The sequence below is a fragment of the Pan troglodytes genome, chromosome 5 (assembly GCF_028858775.2).
Source record: "Pan troglodytes isolate AG18354 chromosome 5, NHGRI_mPanTro3-v2.0_pri, whole genome shotgun sequence".
Classification (NCBI taxonomy): Eukaryota; Metazoa; Chordata; class Mammalia; order Primates; family Hominidae; genus Pan; species Pan troglodytes.
The window spans coordinates 63,452,742-63,474,608 of record NC_072403.2 but is presented as its reverse complement, the minus strand read 5'-3'; the positions used below and the strand labels follow the sequence as shown (position 1 = coordinate 63,474,608).

At 38.7% G+C, this 21,867-nt stretch overlaps 1 protein-coding gene across 6 annotated transcripts in view; it reads right to left on the bottom strand.

The window, feature by feature from the left end:
• PRIM2 (DNA primase subunit 2) overlaps window positions 1–21,867 on the bottom strand; it is a 328,903-nt gene that overhangs the window by 37,745 nt on the left and 269,291 nt on the right. For all 6 annotated transcript variants that reach the window (XM_054686809.2, XM_054686810.2, XM_054686812.2 and 3 more), the window contains 2 exons: window positions 7,683–7,809; window positions 2,445–2,527 (listed from right to left, as the gene is read on the bottom strand). In XM_054686809.2, the coding sequence (XP_054542784.1) occupies window positions 2,445–2,527; window positions 7,683–7,809 (210 nt within the window). The remainder of the gene's footprint in view (window positions 1–2,444; window positions 2,528–7,682; window positions 7,810–21,867) is intronic.

Below are 21,867 nucleotides of genomic sequence, written 5' to 3'. Positions count from 1 at the left end.
GCTTGGTTAGAGAGATATTTTCTTTCTTTTATATCTTCATCAAGCCCACCCTCTCTGACAGTTCTTTCTTCTCCTCCTCTTTCTACAGATAGGCTCAGGTCTTAAACCCAGAAATGAACAATCCTATGATGCTTAAGCTAATAACACTCTAGCATCCCCTTTACTGGCACTTTTTTTTTTTTTTTCTTGAGACAGGGTCTCACTCCATTGCCAATGCTGGAGTGCAGTGGCATGATCACGGCTCCCTGGAGCCTCAACTTCTTGGGCTTCCACCTCTGCCTCCTGAGTAGCTGGGGCTACAGTTGCATGCCACCACACCTGCTAATTTTTTGTAGAGACAGGTTTTTGCCATGTTGCCCAGGCTGGTCTTGAATGCCTGGGCTCAGCAATCTGCCTGCCTCAGCCTCCCTACTAAGTGCTAGCATTACAGGTACAAGCCACTGCACCTGGCCTGACACATTTTTTTGAAAAGGTTATTTACTGTCTTTCATTAATTTTTTAAGCAAGTATAATCTTGCTTTTGGTTTCCACCATTTTACTGACACCTCACCAAAGTCAAAGTCAAATAATCCTCTCAGCATATCCAACCACCTTTTCTTAGTTCTCTCCATGAAAAGAAATCTCTGCTACAAGGGACTCTGTGGAACTTATTCTCTTCTCAAAATTTTCTCCTTGACTTTTGTGATACTTCACTACCCTAATGTATTTTCTCCCTCTCTCCCCATTTCTGTTCAGTCTTCATTGATCCCACCTCCTTTTAATGCTTGACAAAGAGAAGGATTAGCCAAGATTACATTTTCAAACACAGCTTTTGACTCCCTACCTCTTCTCTCCCTCCAGCAAACTCAGGATAATAAGCTCTAAAGTAGAGTGGAGTTCAGGGGGATAAAAAAAAAATCTTAAGAATCAGAAAGCCTGGCTTCAATTTTTGGTTCTACCACTGACTTCCTACCTATGCACCATGGCATGTCACATCCTAGGACTCCAAAAAAGAGAATGGCTTTCTACCTATGCTACAATTCTAACTGAAAAGACCATCAGATTTCTAGTCCTAAATTATCTAATGCCCTAAATCCACATTAATACCATTTAAATGCAGACATAATATGTTAACATAGATATGTTAAGAACTTGTACTGTTTTCAAAAAGGTGATCCTTTATGATTGCTTAAAAAAAAGCCACTAATTCTTTATTTCTAGATTCCTTATCAAATATGTTAGCAGCAGTTTATAACCACTAAAATTAAGTCACTCAAACCGAAACCAACTATACTTCCTTTAAGTTACCTATTAGTATTTATGTATTGGTGCCACCATTATCCTAAGCTTGAAATCTTAATACTCCTATAGTCTTTCATTTGTGCATTCTCTCTCCCTAATTCCCAACCTTCGTGCAAGGCCTAATTCAAAGGGCATCTCTTCCATAAAGGGTTCCTTGACCTCTTCAGCTGGTTATAGTCTTTCCCTCATCAGAAGACCCAAGACAGTCTATGTGTACCTCTCATGACACTTGGTTTATGTTTTTTTTTTTCAGACACTGGTTTTGTGGGAGCAGGATTTATATCTGATTCTTCCTTGCATAATCTATGGCACCTTGAACACTGCTTTGCTAAAAGTACTAAAAAACTATGTAAGATTTGTTATCTGAACTTTGGACACAGAAGCAGCCATAAAGTTGTCTAGAGTAACAATTTTCTTTAAATAAAAATAACAATTTAAAGATGTATGATGATTTAGATGTTCTAACTCTAAAATATATAATGTTCTTCTTAAGCTAAGGAAGCAGAAGCTCTTCCCCTATTCCTTCAAAATTCCAGTTAACTTGAAAGCACACTATAGAAAATAGTCTTTGCTATGTCACAATATTAATTTTTTAAAGGTAGACTTACTAAAAAATGTACTGTTTAACATTTGATTTTACAATCTGAGCATTTCCATTGTTCATAAGACAAAGTATTTTGACAAACTATTTGATCTACCATCAGAAGTGTAGATTAAACACAGCAATAACTGATGCCTATCAGAACATTCAGCCAGTGTGTACTACATTATCATCTGCTCAGAAAACAATTTCCCAAAATGAAATATGCTGTCATTGATTTTCAGCTTCATTAATAAGCTTCCATGCATTGCTCAAAAATTTTATTTTTAAAGATGTAGTCCTCAATTGAGATAGTAAAACAAACTGAGGTGTGGGGGAAGGTTTCCAGCTTCCTTTATGACTAGGAAAAATAAAAATGCAGCTTAGCAGACAGAAGAACTAGAATTTCCCAAGAGTCTAAACCAGATAAGTCAAGGTTTTAACTTAATTCGTCTTGAAGATAAGATGTCTGGTGTGAGGCCTGACAAGTAATACACAGCATCACTGCAAGAACATTAAATAAAACTGAGAGATCTGTCTAAGGCCTCGTTACTGCAGATGCAGAGAGAAGAATATGACCTACCTGGCTTATCCCTCCAGGAGAGATCTTGTATGACTGCAACTTTTGCTTCAGCAGCTCTGGATCACTGTGACGGAATGGGCACCCTGACAACAAAAAATAAGCCAGCACACAAACAAGGTTATTTACCCACAACTTAGTACAATACCACACTCGAGAGACCATCTAAGCTCCCCTTAATTGTCTAACAGCTTATTAATAAAAAAAGGTAATTGCCCATGGGTGCAACTGCTTTCCTCTTTTTATCTAAATGATTACTTAGCTGTATGGTTATCAGGGCACTCCAGGCTCAAGAGTTACATAAAACATTGCAGCATTCTCAGGCTAAGATGTCCATTCAACAGGAAGAGGGAAAACAGCTTTAATTACGCTCCTTGCTAACAAGCACAAATAATCACAAAATAGCTGCATAATAGTTTATTTTAAAACTTTATACAATCTTCTTATATTCTAGTCTAAAAATTATATAAAAGGCATATGAGAGAAGGAAGATAGATAAACAAAATGAAAAACATGCAAACTCTGAGAAGGAAAAAAATTCAACATCATTTTCAAATGTAAATTATATGCCTATTTCCTAAAGCGTAGAATCTATGAAAATGTAAAAGAATCATGGATGGAAATGAGATGAAAAAATAAACTATTTCATAGAAAAACAACTTATGGTGGATATGTGTCATCTCTATGTTATTTCATGAAAAAAATGAAAGACCACTAGAAATATTCACATAAATAAGAATACAGAAGAATTTGAAATACAAAAGCTGTTTTAGGACAAAATCTAGAAAATTTTAGATATTTTAATAAACTGCAATGGTAAGTCAAAATGCTTATTAAAAATTTAATATAGAAAAGTCTTTTTTTTTCAGTCATACAGATGATAGATTTGTAAGTTAATAATTGTGCATTTTTCACAAATTAGAAAATCTAGAGGAAATGACTAAGTTCCAGGAAACACACAACCTTCCGAGACTGAAGCAGGAAGAAAGTGAAAATCTGAACAGACCAATAATGAGGTCTGAAATTGAATCTGGAATAAAAAACCTATCAACCAGAAAAAGCCCTGGACCAGGTAGATTCACAGCCAAATTCTACCAGATGTACAAAGAAGAATTGGTACCAATCCTACCAAAACTATTCCAAAAATCTGAGGAGGGGGGACTCCCCCCATTAACTCAATTTATGAAGCCAGCATCACCCTGATACCAAAATCTGGCCGAGACACAATGAAAAAACGAAAACTTCTGGCCAATATCTCTGATGACCATAGAATCAAAAATCCTCAACAAAATACTAGCAAACTGAATCCAGCAGCACATCAAAAAGCTAATTCACCATGATCAAATAGGCTTTATTTCTGGGATGCAAGTCTGACTCAACATATGCAAATCAATAAAAGTGATTCACCACATAAACAGAATTAAAAACAAAAACCATATTATCTCAATAGAAAAAACTTTCAATAAAATCCAATATCCTGGCCAAGCGCGGTGGCTCACGCCTGTAATCCCAGCACTTTGGAAAGCCGAGGCGGGCGGATCACGAGGTAAGGAGATCAAGATCATCCTGGCTAACACGGTGAAACCCCGTCTCTACTAAAAATACAAAAATTTAGCTGGGCATGGCAGCAGGCACCTGTAGTCCCAGCTACTCAGGAGGCTGAGGCAGGAGAACGGCATGAACCCAGGAGGCGGAGCTTGCAGTGAGTCCAGATCGCACCACTGCATTCCAGCCTGGGAAACAGAGTGAGACTCCGTTTCAAAAAAAAAAAAAAAAATTCCAATATTCCTTCATGACAAAAACCCTCAAAAAACTAGATACCAAAGGAATATACCTCAAAATAATAAGAACTATCTAAGAGAAACCCACAGCCAACATCATACTGAATGGGCCAAAGCTCAAACCATTCCCCTTGAGAATGGAAACAAGACAAGGATGCCCACTCTCACCACTCTTACTCAAAATACTACTGGGAGTCCTACCCAGAGCAATCAGGCAAAAGAAAGAAATAAAAGCCATCCAAATAGGAAAAGAAGTCAAACTATCTTTCTTTGCTGATGATATGATTCTATACCTAGAAAACCCTATAAAGCATGCACCAAAAAGTCTCCTGGAATTAATCAATGACTTCAGCAAAGTTTCAGGATACAAAATTAATATACAAAAATCAGTAGCATTTCTTTTTTTTTGAGACAGAGTCTCACTCTGTCACCTGGTGCAGTGGTGCCATCTCAGCCAACTGCAACCTCCACCTCCTGAATAGCTGGAATTACAGGTGCACGCCACCACGCCTGGCTAATTTTTGTTTTGCTTTTTAATTTTAGTAGAAATGAGATTCACCATGTTGGCCAGGCTGCTCTTGAACTCCTGACCTCAAGTGATCTACCCGTGTCGGCCTCCCAAAGTGCTGGGATTACAGGCATGATCCACCACGACCAGCCTTAAAAGTCAGTAGCATTTCTACATACCAACAATGTTCAAGCTGACAGCCAAATCAAAAACACAATTCTGTTTACAGTAGCCACCAAAAAATAAATAAATAAAATATTTAGGAATACATCTAAGCAAGGAAGTGAAAGATCTCTACAAGAAGAACTACAAAATGCTGCTGAAAGAAATCAGAGACAACACAAACAGGAAAACATTCCATGCTCATGGATTGGAAGAATCAATGTCATTAAAATGGCCATACCACCCTAAGTAATGTACAGATTCAATGCTATTTCTATCAAACTACCAATGTCATTTTTCACAGAATAAGAAAACAACTATTCTAAAATTCATATGGAACTAAAAAAGAGTCTAAATGACCAAAGCAATCCTAAGCAAAAGGAACAAAGCCAGAGGCATCACTCTACCTAACTCCAAACTATACTATAAGGCTATTGTAACCAAAACAGTATGGTACTGGTACAAAAACCGACACATAGACTAATGAAACCGAATAGAGAATCAGAAATAAGACAGCATACCTACAACTATCTGACCTTCAACAAAGTCAATAAAAATAGGCAATGGAGAAAGGACTCCCTATTCAATAAATGTGTCAGAATAACCAGCTAGCAGAGACATGAAAATTCTAAGAACAAAAAAGAAATGCTAGCGATCAAAAACACTGTAACAGAAATGAAGAATGTCTTCAATGGGTTCATCAGTAGACTGGACATGACTGGGGAAAATCCTTGGATCTTGTGGATATGACAAACAGAAACTTCTGAAACTAAAAAGCAAAGAGAAAAAAGACAAAAACAAAACAAAACAAAATACAATACCTAAGAACTATGGGACAACTATAAAAGGTATAATGTGTAAATGAAATCCCAAAAGGTGAAAAAAGAGAGAAAAGAACAGAAGCACAGATGGGGAGAAAACATTTTCAAAAGACAAATCTGATAAAGTACTGTTATGCAAAATCCACAATGAACTCTTGTAAACTATGGGCTTTGGATGATAAGGATTTGTCAATGTAGGTTCATCAATTGTAACACATGTACCAGTGTGGTGTGGGATACTGACAGCAACGGAGGTTGTGCGTGTGTTGGGGCATGGAGGTATATGGGAACTCTGAACTTCCCACACGATTTTGCTGTGAACCTAAAACAGCTCTAAAAAATTAAGTTTATTACTTTTTAAAAACAGAATAAGTAAATGTTTCCAACAAATAATGAGTTCATTGAGTGCTAAGTATAATATTTCTTGACTGACAGAGTTGAACTTAGAAACAAAATAATAACATAAAGCACTGGGATAACAAGATACAACTTAACAGAAATAAAGTTTTGCATTTAAGCTAATGAAAACCAACTAATTAAGAGACAAATGCTAGAACCTGGAAATTTGCAGACAAATCCCTGGGAGTTTTACTTGGCCACAAGCTTAATCATAAGTTGACTGCCTGGTATGGCTGCTAGGCTAAAAAAGGCTTCAGGCTTCCTCAACAGAAGTACCTGGACCCATGGTTTTCAAACTTTAGAAGACATAAAACTCACCCAGTGTACTTGCAAGTAAAGTCTGATTTTATATGACTGAGGGTGCACCCTGAGAATCTGCATTTCTAAAAAAGCACCTCAAGGGACTCTGAAATAAGTGATAAAAACAACTCAATATCTATTACCAGGCTGGGTGTGGTGGCTCAGGCCTGTAATCCTAGCACTTTGGGAGGCCAAGGCGGGCAGATCACCTGAGGCCCGCCAGCCTGGCCAACTAGGCGAAACCTTGTCTCTACTAAAAATACAAAAAATTAGCCGGGCAGGGTGGCAGGTGCCTGTAATCCTAGCTACACAGGAGGCTGAGGCAGGAGAACTGCTTGAGCCCAGGAAGTGGAGACTGCAGTGAGCCGAGATCCTGCCATTGCACTCCAGCCTGGGCAACAAGAATGAAACTCTGTCTCAAAAAAAAAAAAAATCTATGTCTATATATAGATCTATCTTATCTGTCTATCTATATAACGAGTGCTGGCCACTTCTTCATCTATTAACTAATGAATGTATAGGCATTTTTTAATGATTTGGTCACAAAGAATGTCTTTCTAAAAATATTGTTTATGATTATTTGATCTTTAGCAGTCCAAAAGTGTGCAGTCTTTTAAAAAGTGTTGAAGATTCTAAAACAAAACTAAGTTTTGACACATACTGTAGTAAGCTTTGATAATCCAGAAAATTTACTGATATAAACTATTAATTCATTCTTGGACATACCAGACAAATGAGATGTTTTGTTTTTCTTTTTAAATAACTCAGGCAAACTGATAGTTATGGCAGATATCACGACATGTTAAATTGCCCACTTAATCTTTGTTGGTTAATCAGATGATGGTGATAAGAAAAAAACCTCACACTTTTCCTTAGTAGTTAACCTTTGGAAAATTAATGAATCTACTATTCCAAACTTAGAATATTCTAATTTCAAAAAGCTTTGTAAAACTTACATCGCCCTCTAAGACACTCGCAGAACACTGCAGAAGATGAGGGAGACAGAGAACAGCGGGAAGGAAGAAAGAACTGAAAAGCCTAATCCAGCACAAACTGAAGTGCAGCTGAATGAATTTCTCTTGCCTGACCTAGTTCAGTAATAAGACAAATTGTTCTAAGAGTAATGGAGCTCTAGCTTGACAGTGACGACTGACATAAGCTACAAACTAGGTCCTGACAGGAATGCAAAAAGCCACAACATTGTTTCAGTGTTTCCAACAGAGCTCTTGGATTTCTGTACTTGGCCAACGTATCCAGTGGAGGCACTTACCATGATAATCCCCTTGGCTTGGTGGATTGGATAGAATAATCTTCAGGCAACTGAAAGGTGTATAGTCTGTCCTCTTGCCTTCCTTTCCAAAGCTGTGACGGATGTTGTAAGAGTAACCTTTATCAAACTGATTGGGAGGAAATGGAAAAAGAGACAAAGTCAGCCAATAATTATACTAGTGAGGTCAGCAACACAAGCTAGAATCAAAGACTGCAAAACGATATTTTCTAGAATAAATTCAGCATTCACGGGCAGATGTACATTCATGCCATGTATATTATTTAGGTCCTTTATGATACAAATAATTTCTTTTTTAAAAAAAGGTACAAAACTTACAGAAAACAAATTTATCAGGTAGAAGACAGCTAATGTTACCTATACGTTTAAAGATAAAGAAAATCTTTTCCTGAGAAGAATAATCGATTTGCCCTTCTTCGTTTGATTCCAAAGATTATAGAAGAAAATCAGTTTAGCCTCTTTTCTATCCACCTTCCCCTAATTCTCCCTGAATTCCCATATCTACCCATTCTACTTCCTAAATGCCTATTAAAATAGTTAATCCTAGGCCAGGTGCAGTGGCTCATGCCTGTAATCCCAGCACTTCAGGAGGCTTAGACAAGAGGATCGCTTGAGCCCAGGAGTTCAAGACCAGCCTGGGCAACACAGTGAGACCCATCTCTACAAAAAATTAAATATTAGCTGGGTGTGGTGGCATGCACCTGTCGTCTCAGCTACTCAGGAGCCTGAGGCAGAATTATCACTTGGGCTGGGGGGTTGAGGCTGCAGTGAGCCATGATTGTGCCACTGTACTTCAGCCTGGGCAACATAGTGAGACCTGGTCTCAAAATATAATAATAATAATAATAATAATAATAATAATAATAATCCCTTCCTCTGGATTTCCACTATACAAAGTAGTCAGCAAATGCTTAATGAATGAAGTACTACAACTGCCTCCTACCCAGAATCCTTGCCTCCATGTTCATAAAACAAGCTAATGAGACAGAAGGGACTTTGAATTGGGTCAGATAGGAGAACAAAAGGAACCAGCATATAATGAAAAGCGACCAGGTGCCAGGCATTTTGTAGGAGCTTTTAAAAGTGTAATCCCATTTAATCATTTAGATAATCACAACTCCTCTATGATGCTACACTTGAGAAAACTGAAGTTCAAAGAATGAAGCAATGTGATGTACAACAGTTATTAAATGGTAGACAAGTACAGACAAGTCTGATTCCAAAACACATCTCTACAAAAAAATTAAATATTAGCTGTGTGTGGTGGCATGCACCTGTCGTCTCACCTACTCAAGAGCCTGAGGCAGTGAGCTATGATCGTGGCATTGCAGTCAGGGCAACAGAGCAATATTCTGACTCTAAAAAAAATTAAAAATTAAATTTAAAAAGTCACTAACCATCAGGCATCGGAAAACATTTAATGGAAGCAGAATAATGGGTTGATAGCCTTCCTAATGCTATAGTAGACCAAGGAGTACTTCACATTTTTTTCTTCATGCATGCTGGTACTGAGGTGGGTGCAAAGATCCAATAGACAGATCTTACCTCAAGGAGTTTATGGTCCTAGAGGAACTAATCACCTATGTGAATGCGTGATTAATAGAAAATAGCATGATAATGTGTCATAAAAGAAGTAAAGTGCTATAAAAATCAAATATGTTATGAAGATAAATCTTCTAGAGAGGTCTAGGTATAAGTATAGGTAAAATGCTATTGAAATATGTAGGAGGAAGAGATTACTTCTGATTTTGGACCACAAAATGAAGTGTCATTTAAAACGGAGTCTGAAAGAGAGAAGTTATGTCCTAAAAAGATTTAACTGGAAGTTCTTATTTTTAAATATCTTGTTATTTCTTATTACTAAGGAAGTGTGGTATTATGGAAAGAATGTGGGCTATATTCAATTCACTTCTGACACTAACTAGAGCTTGTGCAGATCTCTCATGGATTAAGAGCTCAGTCACACAAGACTGTGCCCTACTTCATATACCAATTGCAAGCAGTAGGTTCCCAGGTCACCACAACTTCTGACCAGTTTGGCCACAAGTGGAAGGTTACCACAACCCCCTTCTCAGGTTCAGTAATGTGCTAGAGCAGCTCATAGAACTCCTGGGCTCAAGTGATCTTCCCACCTCAGCCTCCTGGGTGACTAGGACTACAGGTGTGTGTCACCAGACAAGGTCTTGCTATGTTGCCCAGGCTGGTCTCAAACTCCTGGGCTCAAGCAATCCTTCCACCTTGGCCTCCTAAAGCCCTGGGATTGCAGATGTGAGCCACTATGCCGGGCCCTTGGTTGATGATTTTCTAATTCCACTACTAGGTGACACTCATCTGGCATAACAACCCATACCCCATTGGTCAACCAAAAGCAGACAATGTACCTTTGACAAGATATCTGGCAAGAGCAAATATTCAATACTGGTGGAATCTTGGACAAAAATCTAACTTTCCTGGGAAAGAGGTAGGGGTTAGGGTGGGTGTCCCATGTTAAGTGGTCATTTGGGCAAAAACTAAAACCAAGTTTCTAAAATGAATTTTAGAGTATGGCAAATGACTGATTTAGTCAAAAATTTATCTTCTACTCTGAAAAAAATACGTTTGTTTAAAAGACAAACCTTGCCACTTTTATACTGGAGCACAATCTTAAACTACCACTCGGTGATCTCTCAAGGCTGGCACAAACAGAATTATCAGAAGCTGTGAGTGGCTGTGGAGCACATCAAATTTTCCTACATGATACTTTAAGCAACACTTGTTAAATAGTGAGAAGCCAGATTGCCCAAATAACAAGTCATTTTCAAAGGGCAAAATCTTCAAGGTTCTCACTCTAATAATTAGAGTGAAATGGCTATAAAGAGCTTATAGTTTTTACTGCTATGATTCTTTAACTTATAACATGGATACTGTAGAAAGCTTAGAGAATGATTACTTGGCAATTTTTCATACATGAAATTAAAGTATCATGTAGATAGAAATAAAAATAAAACAGATTATTTTGAGTTTATAAATAATTATACATATTGGCAATGAACTGAAACTTAAATACAAAAGGTGGGCAGGCCATATTTTGGAAAACAGATAAATCCCCCCTCTTTTAAGTGACCGCAAGACACTTCAGAGTTGCCCTTGGCTTGCTTTCTCTGGGCTCATACTAAGAGCAACACACACAGAGTAGGCTTTTTAAAGATCCCAGGCTTTGGAGGCAGAGAAACCTGGGAAAGAATCCCCAGCTTGTCCACTTATAAAGGGTATTACTTCAATCCTCAATTTTCCTAATCTATAGGGACAGTAATATTAATGCATTAAATTGCTATGGAGATTATATTAAATCAAATTAAAACATTAAGCAGAGTACCTGTCACATCCTTTGTTCTCAATAAATATTAGCTGCTATTGGTGAGGGAAAAAACGGAAAATATTTGGTGTCCTAGTTTAAACACTGACTATGCTACTGCAAAAGACTTCTATTTCAGTAGATACTAACAGAACCTTTACCTAAAGGTTTAAGGAGGATAAAAGACTCACTAAACTATTGAATTACATTTCTAGTCATCTTCTTAAAATGTCCCCCTTCTTCCAACTCCTATCCACAACTCTTAACTATTCATACAAACTGGCTCAAATGTCACTTCCTCTGTGGAATCTTCCCAAGCACCCAAGGCAGAAGACGTTGCTTCCTCAAAAGAACGCCCAGCAGCAGTTTGTACAGTGCTGTACCTTTCTTGTTGCAATGGAATTTATTTTTGTATTTATCATTTCTAAACTAGGAATGCTGTTAAGGGCAGGAACTTGGTTGCGTACTCATCGTAGCATGCCTACTCGGTATCTGATAAAACATCTACTCATAGGAGGTGCTCAATAACCTTCACTTGAATGAAAGAGCAAATAAGCGGTAGCTGTTTGGAAAGATGAATGTATAAATATGCTTCAAGGGATTTCAACTTATCAGGATTAAATAACTTCAAAAACTTGCCAAATCATTGCAAGTTTACACGGCTGTGCTATTTTGTTCTTCCGGATAGCTTTTCTTCTTCACTGTAACAACAACAACAAAGACTGAGAGAGAGTTTAAATGATGCCCTATATAGAGTATAGTGGATACATTAAAAGATAATAAAAGTAATAAATTTTATTTTCTTTCAAAAATTGCCTCAGTATAGTGGGACTGGGCTGTCCAATACTTTAAGAGAATAAGAAAGAGAGTCAGATAAGAGATAGGAAAATACCTTGCTATTTTTTGTGTGAGATTTTTTAATTTGAGGTTATAATTTAAATATAGTGAAATGCAGATATCTTAAGTCTATAGTTTGATCAGTTTGGGTAAGTGACTATACCTATATAACCCACACCCCTACCAGAAGATAGAACATTTCTATCAACCTGTAGAATTCCCTCTTGCTTCTTCTCAGTCAACATTCCCCTCCCTCCACAACCAGAAGCAACTACTGATCCGATTTTTGTTACCACAGATTAGTTTTAACTATTCTATAACTTTATATCAATGGAATCATACAGTATAAAGTATTTTGTGTCTGGCTTCTTTCATGTCCTTTAATGCTTCTGAGATTTATCCTTGCCATTACATGTATCAGCAATTTGTTCTTTTTTATTGCCGAGCAGTGTTCTACTGTATGGATATACCAGATTGCTTGTCTAGGCTCTTGCTGATGGACACTTGGATGTGATATTGTGATACAATAAGAAATGTGTATTTGATCCCTGACCCTGGTTCCTCACAGAGAGTTCCCAAAACTCTTGTAATTTCCTGAGCAAGAGGGATGCTAGGTGCATCTTTTGTTCTAATATTTGGTCTGTGGCCCCAGTTTCTAACAGAGTTGCTAATCCCTTGGAACTTCCTGGGCATTGATAAGAATGTCTTTTGTTCTAATGAGGTGACTCTTGGTGGGCTCCTAGATGAGGGCTGGTCACCAGAAAGACCAAGCCATAATTAGAAGCCTGGAACTTTCAGCCACACTATGCCATCCTCCAGGAAAACGAGGGGGCTGAAAAATGAGTTAATAAATGCTCAGCCTATATGATGAAGCCTCCATAAAAATCCCTAAACTACAGGGTTTAGAAAGCATCTGGGATGCTGAAGACATGGAGATGATAGGAGGGTGGAACACCCAGAGAGGGCATGGAAGGTCCATGCCGCTTCCTACATATCTTACCCAGAGTACTTCTTTGGCTGTTCACCTGTATCCCTTAAAACATCCTTTATAATAAACTGATAAATATAAGTGTTTCCCTGAGTTCTATGAGCTGCTCTAGCACATTACTGAACCTGAGAAGGGGGTTGTGGTAACCTCCCACTTGTGGCCAAACTGGTCAGAAGTTGTGGTGACCTGGGAACCTACTGCTTGCAATTGGTATATGAAGTAGGGCACAGTCTTGTGAGACTGAGCTCTTAATCCATGAGAGATCTACACGAGCTCTAGTTAGTGTCAGAAGTGAATTGAATATAGGCTATCCGGCTGGCATCAGAGAATTGGTCAGTGTGAGAAAAATCCACACATCTGGTCGCTATACTCTCTGTGTTGAGAGTACAGAAGGAGAAAATTGGTTTTTTCCTACCATACACACTGGGTTTTTACAGTTTTTGGCTATTCTCAATCAAGTGGCCATGAACATTCTTACATATGACTTTTGTAGGTATATATTTTCATTTCTCTGGGATAAATACATAGAAGTGGAATTGCTGCCAAACATTTTCCAGAGTAGTTGTACTATTTTATACCCCCACCAGCAATCACTAACAGTTCCACATTCTCCCCAACATTTGGTATGATCAATATTGCTAATTTTAGCCATTCTGGTGGGTAGCCAGTGGTATCTCACTTTGCATTTCCCTGATGACTAATGATCATGAGCACTTTTTCATGTGCTTTTTGACCAGTGATATTCCTTATTTTATGAAATGTCTGTTCAAATCTTTTGCCCATTTAAAAATGTTGATTGCCTTCTTTTAATTATTCCATAATTGAATAATTCTTTATATATTCTGGACACAAGCCTTTTGTCAAATGTAATTGTAACAAAGGCTTATCTACTTGATGTTATCTTCTGATGAGCAGGTGTTTTTATTTTTGATGAAGTCCAATTTATCAACTTTTTAATGGTAGTGCTCTCTGTGTCCTAAGATAAATTGCAAAGATATTTTTATGTTGTCCTTTAGAAATTGTAATGTTTTAGCTTTTAAGTTTAGGTCCTGATTCATCTCAAGTTAATTTTTGTCTGTGGTGTAAGGTAGGAATCAAAGTTCTTTTTTATTCTGCATGTGGAAAACCACCTTTCTGAACACCATATGTTGAAGACACTTTCTTTTTCCCATTAAATCACTTCAGCAAACTCATAAAATTTGACCACATATGTGTAGTTCTATATTTGGAACTGGATCTGACTGGATCAGATCTAACTGGACCCCACTGATCTATATGTCTGTCCTTTTGCCAATAACACAGTCTTGATTACAATAGCTTTAGAGTAACTTTCAAAGGTAAGTGAGTCCTACTTTGTTCATTTTCAAGATTATTTTGGCTATTCTACGTCCTTGCATTTCCATATAAATTTTAGAATTGGCTTGCCGATTTCTTTTAAAAAGAGAATGCTGAAATTTTTAACAATCAGTAGTTTATGTCTTCACAACTGCTATCTGTCCACAAGTAACCAATAACCAGAAAAACAAACAGCATTTCAAAGAAAAGAAAACTTTCAAGAAAGAAGAAAGACTTTCAAGTCATCATTAATTTCACTGGTGAAAACAAGACATTAAAATTTCCACCAAACGTTTTATAAACAACTTCTGTTTGTTTCTTTAGTCACAAACATGAACTATAATCTCTTTTGTGAAAACTTTTAGGTAGGAATTGAATTTAATTAGATACGAGATTTCAGTTATGTTCATCACAAAATAGGGAAAGAACATTTTGCTAAGCTATTCTGTTAAAATAATGGAAAGCTAATCTCTCTAAAAGAGAAAAGCTAAAAGTATTAACTTCCCTCTTCTTTCCGATTCATTTACTGCCTTTGTATACATGTCTAAAATTTGGACCCTTCCAAGCCTACTGGAAACAAGAAAAAAATAAAAATAAATGAAACTTGGATCTTACTAAGCTTTCAAACTATCCATGTATTTACCAAACAAATTGTCATCTCTGGTTTCCAAATTTACAAATTCAAGAAATATTGTACAGAGACTGTATTTACTTGGAGATATTTTTTAGCAAATACTTTCTAGGTCTTCATATCCACGACTCAAAGGAAAACCTCTAAGCATGGGGTATGAAAAGAGGTAGGAAGGCCGGGCACGGTGGCTCACGCCAGTACTTTGGGAGGCCGAGGCGGGTGGATCACTTGAGGTCAGGAGTTCGAGACCAGCCTGGCCAACATGGGGAAACCCCATCTCTACTAATAATACAAAAATTAGCTGGGTGTGGTGGTTCATGCCTGTAATCCCAGCTACTCAGGAGGCTAAGGCAGGAGAGTCACTTGAACCCGGGAGGCAGAGGTTGCAGTGAGCCAAGATTGCGCCATTGCACTCCAGCCTGGGTGACAAAAGCGAAACTCCATCTCAAAAAAAAAAAAAAGAGGTAGGAAGAAGTAAATAGAAAACATATGTTTCTGTCTAGGCTCTTCCCTCCCACTCCATTCATTCAGTGTGGGGAAAGGCCAGAAAGTCAAGACAGGTCTGAAGGTGGGTACGTGGCAGTTTGCAACCTTCCAAATTAGTCCAGACATCCCAGCTGTGGCACTGGCAATACACCAATATGCATTTCTATCAAAGACAGCAGTAAGTTACTTTCAGAGGCATTATGTTAAATGATGAACTCAAGAAAAACTGTAAAGCAGGCACACCTTTATCCAGTTCCAACCCTGTTCTCAGAGCCTCTTTCACAACTTTGTCTTCTATCCCAAGCCCACCCAGGGTCTAGTGACCTTATTATATTTTTTAAAGTATTTATGCCCAAATCTATTCAAACACTATGGTATAAACATCTCTTTGCTGACATGGACAGTGCATTGCATGGTCTTCCTTAGAATAAAGTCTTTCCTACAAGGAAAAAAATACAAGACTAAATATTACTCCTATTTTTTTTTTTTTTTTGAGACAGAGTCTTACTCTGTCACCCAAGCTGGAGTGCAGTGGTGTGATCTTGGTTCACTGAGACCTCCGCCTCCCAGGTTCAAGCCATTCTCCTGCCTCAGCCTCCTGAGTAGCTGGGATTACAAGTGCCCTCCACCACCCCCAGCTAATTTTTGTATTTGTAGTAGAGACCATGTTGCATGTTGGCCAGGCTGGTCTCGAACTCTTAACCTCAGGTGATCCACCCACCTCAGCCTCCCAAAGTGCTGAGATTACAGGCGTGAGCCATCACGCCTGGCCTACTACTCCTACTTTCAAAGCAACAAAAACTTCATTATGCAAGGTCAGCTTGAACAATAAAGTGAGAATAGTTAAAAAGTATCCTTTAGAGAGAGATTTGTATTCAAAAAGGAACATCTTCTTGACCTAAATGAGGCAAAAGAGCCATGTATATGTGCACAGAAATCAGCATAAGGATATGGCATTTAAAAATTTTTAATTTTTAAATTTATTACACATGCAGGTTTGTTATACCGTTATATTGTGTGAAGCTGTTAGGGCTTTTAATAATCCCATCACCCAAGTAGTGAACAAAGTACCCAATAGGTAGTTTTTCAACCCTTCTTCTTTTCCCTCTCTCCTGGCTCTAGGTCCTCAGTGTCTATTATTCCCATATTTATGTCCATGCGTACCCAATGTTTAACTCCCACTTATAAGTGAGAACATGCAGTATTTGATTTTCTGTTCCTGTGTTAATTCACTTAGGTTAGTGACCTCCAGCTGCATCCATGCTGCTGCAAAGGACATGATTTTGTTCTTTTTATGGCTGTGTAGTATTCCTTGTTGTATATGTACCATATTTTCTTTATCTAATTCACCTTTGATGGGTACCTGGGTTGATTTCATATCTTTGCTATTGTGAGGAGTGCTGTGATAAACATAAAAATGCAGGTGTCTTTTTGGTAGAACAATTTATTTTCCTTTGGGTATATACGTAGTAATGGGATTCCCGGGTGGAATGGTAATTCTATTTTAGTTTGAGAAATCTCCAAACTGGGGATTTCCTCAGGGGCTGAACTGATTTGCATTCTCGCCAGTAGTGTGTAAGGATTCCCTTTTCTCCACGATCTCGCCATCACCCATTAATTTTTTGCTTTTTAATAACAGCCAGATACAACATTTCTTCAGGTGGACATTTTAACCTTCTTTTTAGTGGCAGGTGTTTCTTACCTTCAAGAACTTGGAACTCTAATTTACATATTAAAAGAAACAAAGTGAGAGTCTGCTAAACTACAAAGTGACCTCATTATTACTCACCAGTGCCCAGAATTTAGGATACCAAAATCACTAGAAGTAGGTCCTATGAAGATTAGTTATCATAAGTACTAACAGAAACTCAAGCTCAGCATCAGGGTCACACATATAAGTGAACCTGCCAGGAGGAAAAGGGCAGGAAACCATCTTATGGCCTTTTCTTAGCACACATTCTTGCGATAATTTTTTGACCTATTGATTATGTTGTCTTGAGTCACTACCTTAAAGTCTAATGTATAATTTTAATAACCAGAGTGATGTTATAGGCATTTAATATATGGTGCCCCCTTTTAAATTCTTATGTAACTAAATTACTCAATTACTATCTATTAAACTAAATTTGTAATCAGTCACCTATAGATCCAAATACTTCCCTTTAACTCTTAACTTCAAACACAGTTTAACTCTTAGAGATCATTGGAACATCACACATATTCTAACCAAACAACACACCAAAGGAGATGTGGAGGCCCCAAGGAGTCCAGGAGGCAGTAAATACTAATGGTTGAAGTCAGATACTCAAGTTTAAATATTGTCTCTACTACATGCTAGCTGCGTGACCTTGGACAGTTTACTTAACTTCTTTGCAACAATTCTCTTTTATGTAAAAAAGGAGTTATATCTAGCACATAGGGTTGACTTGGGGATTAACTTAGCTCATTTTCACAAAGTACTTGGTATACCGTCCTGCACACAGTGATAAAATGCTCTCCTTGACCAAACTTTAGTCAGGCTCCTCTGAATCCTCATCTCAACTAGGCCTAGAGCTTTGGATTTCTGTATTCCTCTTTACATCACCCAGTTGTAACAGGAATCTTACAAAGTCACTTGAGAAAGAACTCCCCAGATATTGAGATCACCCTCAATATCTGATCAAATTCCTCACTGCCACCCTTGGTATCTTATCACCCTGGCCAACCTGCAGCAAGGATCCTGTTAGTTCTGTTTAACCAGAATCCCCTTATCCGTGACGTTTCTTTCCTCTTAGTAATTTTTCATCCACTGACCCCCATCCCTGCTCTCTTGTCCATGCTATTTGGAATTAGGAATCCCCACTTGTGCGTGCTCTCTATATGGAATTAAGCCCAGTTCTATACTGGAATCCCTTCTTCTATTGCAGCTTTTCCTGAATAAAATCTGTTTTTACCATTTTAACTATTATCTCTTATTTTTCTTTAACAGTTTTTGGTCCATGATTCAGATCTGGATCTGAACCACCATTAGACTCTTGGACACAATAACCAATCTCTAAGCACACACCAAGACTTTGTCTTCAGTCTGCTTGCTTTTTGGGTATCTGGTGGTGAGTGACTCCAATATCCAGTGCTCCAGATAAACGTCCATCGAATCACAGTGAGGACAGATTTTGATTAAGATTCTGATTACATTGTCTGAAGCTGGACTAGAGGCCCAGACTTCTTTGTTTGAAAGGCATCTACTCAGCTAGAAGTCTTTCTTTCTGGGGCTCACTGCATCAAGAAGACATTTACTCCCTGACTCCTGAGCCTGGCTCTTGGCTGGAAAATTCTTCCTGGATCTTTGTCTCCTGGGATGAAGACTTCTCCTGGCTCTTTGTTTCCAGTGGGGATCCACTCCCCAGTGCCTGGGCTGGAATTTTTTCCCTGCTCTTTATGAGGCCCCTCTCTTCTGTCTGTTTAATCCTGCTTCTCCCATGGGAACTTCTCAATTGAAACCTCACCTTATCAAACTCCTGCTTTGCCTCTATAGTTCTAATACTGTCTGCTTGCTTTCTCACTGGCAAAGCCTTACCAAAAACTCTCTTCGGCTATGGTGGGGGCTCCTGGTATATCCCTAAATTAGTCCATCTAAAAACAGCCCTAGAGCAAAAAGGAACAAAGCTTTTGGATGCACAGCGGTCTGCTTATTTCACTTGGTATTAAGAAGCCAAAAAACAGCTAAATAATTCAAATCTCAGTCAAACTACTGAGGCTCTTTCACACTGTCTATAGAAAAATTTTTCTGACTCAGTAAAGTTCCTAGAGCTCTCAACAGCACCTCCATATTCCCCTCCCAGCTTTCCTTTATAGCCTCCTCTCCCAAACTCTCTTCCACCATCTGCCCCCTCCTCCAGTCCCTCACCTCCCTGTAACCAAAAGGTTCACTGGCCTCCATCTCCTTCAGATGAAGCCCAGGATCAGCCAGTACCTGTTTCCAAGTGAGGCTAATAGAAGAGAGAACATTTAAACCTTGGTCTAGGCCTGAATTGCATCCTATCACCAAATACTTTCCTGACCACAGAAAGGAAAGGGAAAGGTTTGTTGAACAATTTAGAATCATTCTAGGTGTATACTCTCTGGGATTCCCTGATTTAAATCAACTTATCTGCCTGTTGGTTGGGCCTGGAAATGCCTCCCTTTGCTTTGAAAAAGCTAAATGGACCACTATTTCTGATGAATCTCAGTTCCTTCCTTGGGTGCACTCAAGGGTCTCAGGCTACCCCTGATACCCCAAGGGAAGTAAGAAATTACTAGGAGCCATCCATCAAATCTCTCCCATTAAAATTGATTGGTCACATATCTAACATTATAAATAACAAACTGATGAAACTGTGGCTATCACCATCAATTAAAGACAACATGGAAAGAGAATTCAGGGGTGGAACTGACTTTCCAAACAGCCTCTGCTCAGGCCATGCAATCTTTATAAATAGTTTCAGGCCAGACCTCTATGACACATTACAGAAAAATAACATTAATTAACAAAATGTATACATGTCTAGGCTGCAGACATTAGACCAATAATATGAAAATAGTATTTCAAAAACATTGGAAAATACACACTGTAAGCTTGTGGCACTGCAGTTAAAACAACTGGAAAAACCTGAAATTTTTAACTCACAGCAAGCTCCGCAATGGAAGGCTCCCATTGATCTCAACAATGTGCTGATATCGTGAGGAAAAAAGACACTGGGCCTGGAATTGCCCAGTGCTCAAGAGGAGGGAAAAACCCAAGTCCCCCTCCTCACCAGAGAATTGTCTATTTTCCTCCAGAGAAGCAAATGTCCCAATGCCCTCAACTACTACTAAACTTGCATGAAGAAATAATGCTACAAGTTAAAGGGCCTCCACGTCTCTCATCGATACCAGGACAACACATTCTACCCTCAACATGACCTCACTTCCTGCCCCCTTCCCCACAGTCACCAAACTTTACCAGTGGTGGGTTTTGATGCTTTGCCCTCAGCTTATCCTCATATCTCTATGGGACCTCGTAAAGGTCAACATAATTTTCTACTCAGCTCCACTACCCCAGTAAACTTGTGTGGAAAGTATCTTCTCATGAATGGAGGTACAAAAATTCCTGCTGGACTGCTTCTACCCACCCCTGAGTCTTCCTCTTCATGTCTATGTCCCCTAATGGTTTTGTCTGACTTCCCCCAAGCAGGGAGTTCCTTTGCCCACTTCAACCTATCTACTTAAATACAGATTTAAGCAAACTATTAAAATTATCTAAGGTATATGCGATACAGAACCCATATAAGGTAGAAACAGATCCTTCCAAGCCTCTCCCCAGGATTCCCCAATATCGTTTAAAACCACAAGGACTAGCGGTTGATCTCCCTGATAATGAGAGGCTTATTAGACATGAGTCCCCACTTCTAATCCGTGCATTACTCCCATTTGGCTATTAAAAAGTCAAGTGGGAAAGGATATCAGTTCCTTCCTAGGATCTATCAATTACACTGTCAAATCAAGATTTCCCTTGGTGCCTAATCCTAACACTATCCTGTCTGTTATCTCTTCCAACATGCAATATTTCATGGTGATTCATTTGTGTTCTGCCTTTTTTTTTTGAGACAGAGTCTCACTCTTGTTGCCCAGGCTGGAGTACAGTGGCTTGATCTCAGCTCACTGAAAGCTCTGCCTCCCGGGTTCATGCCTTTCTCCTACCTCAGCCTCCCAAGTAGCTGTGACTACAGGCATCCGCCACCACGCCCAGCTAATTTTTTGTATTTTTAGTAGAGATGGGGTTTCACCATGTTAGCCAAGATGGTCTCGATCTCCTGACCTTGTGATCAGCCTGCCTCGGCCTCCCAAAGTGCTGAAATTACAGGCATGAGCCACCGCTCTCGGCTGTGTTCTGCCTTTTATAATATTCCCCTTCATAAAGAATCTCACTACTTTGCCTTCACCTGGGAAACTAAACAATACACCTGGACTGTTATGCCCCAACGATTTACTAAGGCCCTACATATTTCTCATGAACCTATTTGATGGACTTAAAATTCCCAGAAGACTCCACTGTAATCCAATATGTAAATGACCTCTTTCTATGCACTTTCATTTATGACAACTCCCTTTAGGACACTGAATACTTTAAGGCAATGGCAAGAAAAGACCACAAAGTTTCTAGACGAAAAGTTTAATTATTCTGTGTGTTCAATATCTGGGTCATGGTATTTCAGCTGCAGGTAAAATTATCTTCACAGGCGGAGCTTCTACTATTCATCATTTTCCTCTTTCTGAAACAAAATAACAGAGGTTTTTGGATCTTGTGGGCTACTGTAGGATGTGGATACCTAATTTCTCATAGACTGATGATTGCCTTTAAGGTTCACAGCCTTCACTATGACTTTTCCTCATCTGAGATTAGTCTTCTCTTACATTTTTCTGTCCCTAAATTTAGGAGCTCCTTGTTCTCCCCCAGCTCTGCCTTTTCCTTATCTGTTAGCAAGACTATTCATCCACAGAGCCTTTGGCAAGCCTGGGCTGGACTAGTCACCACTTCCCATAATGCCACAGACTGAGG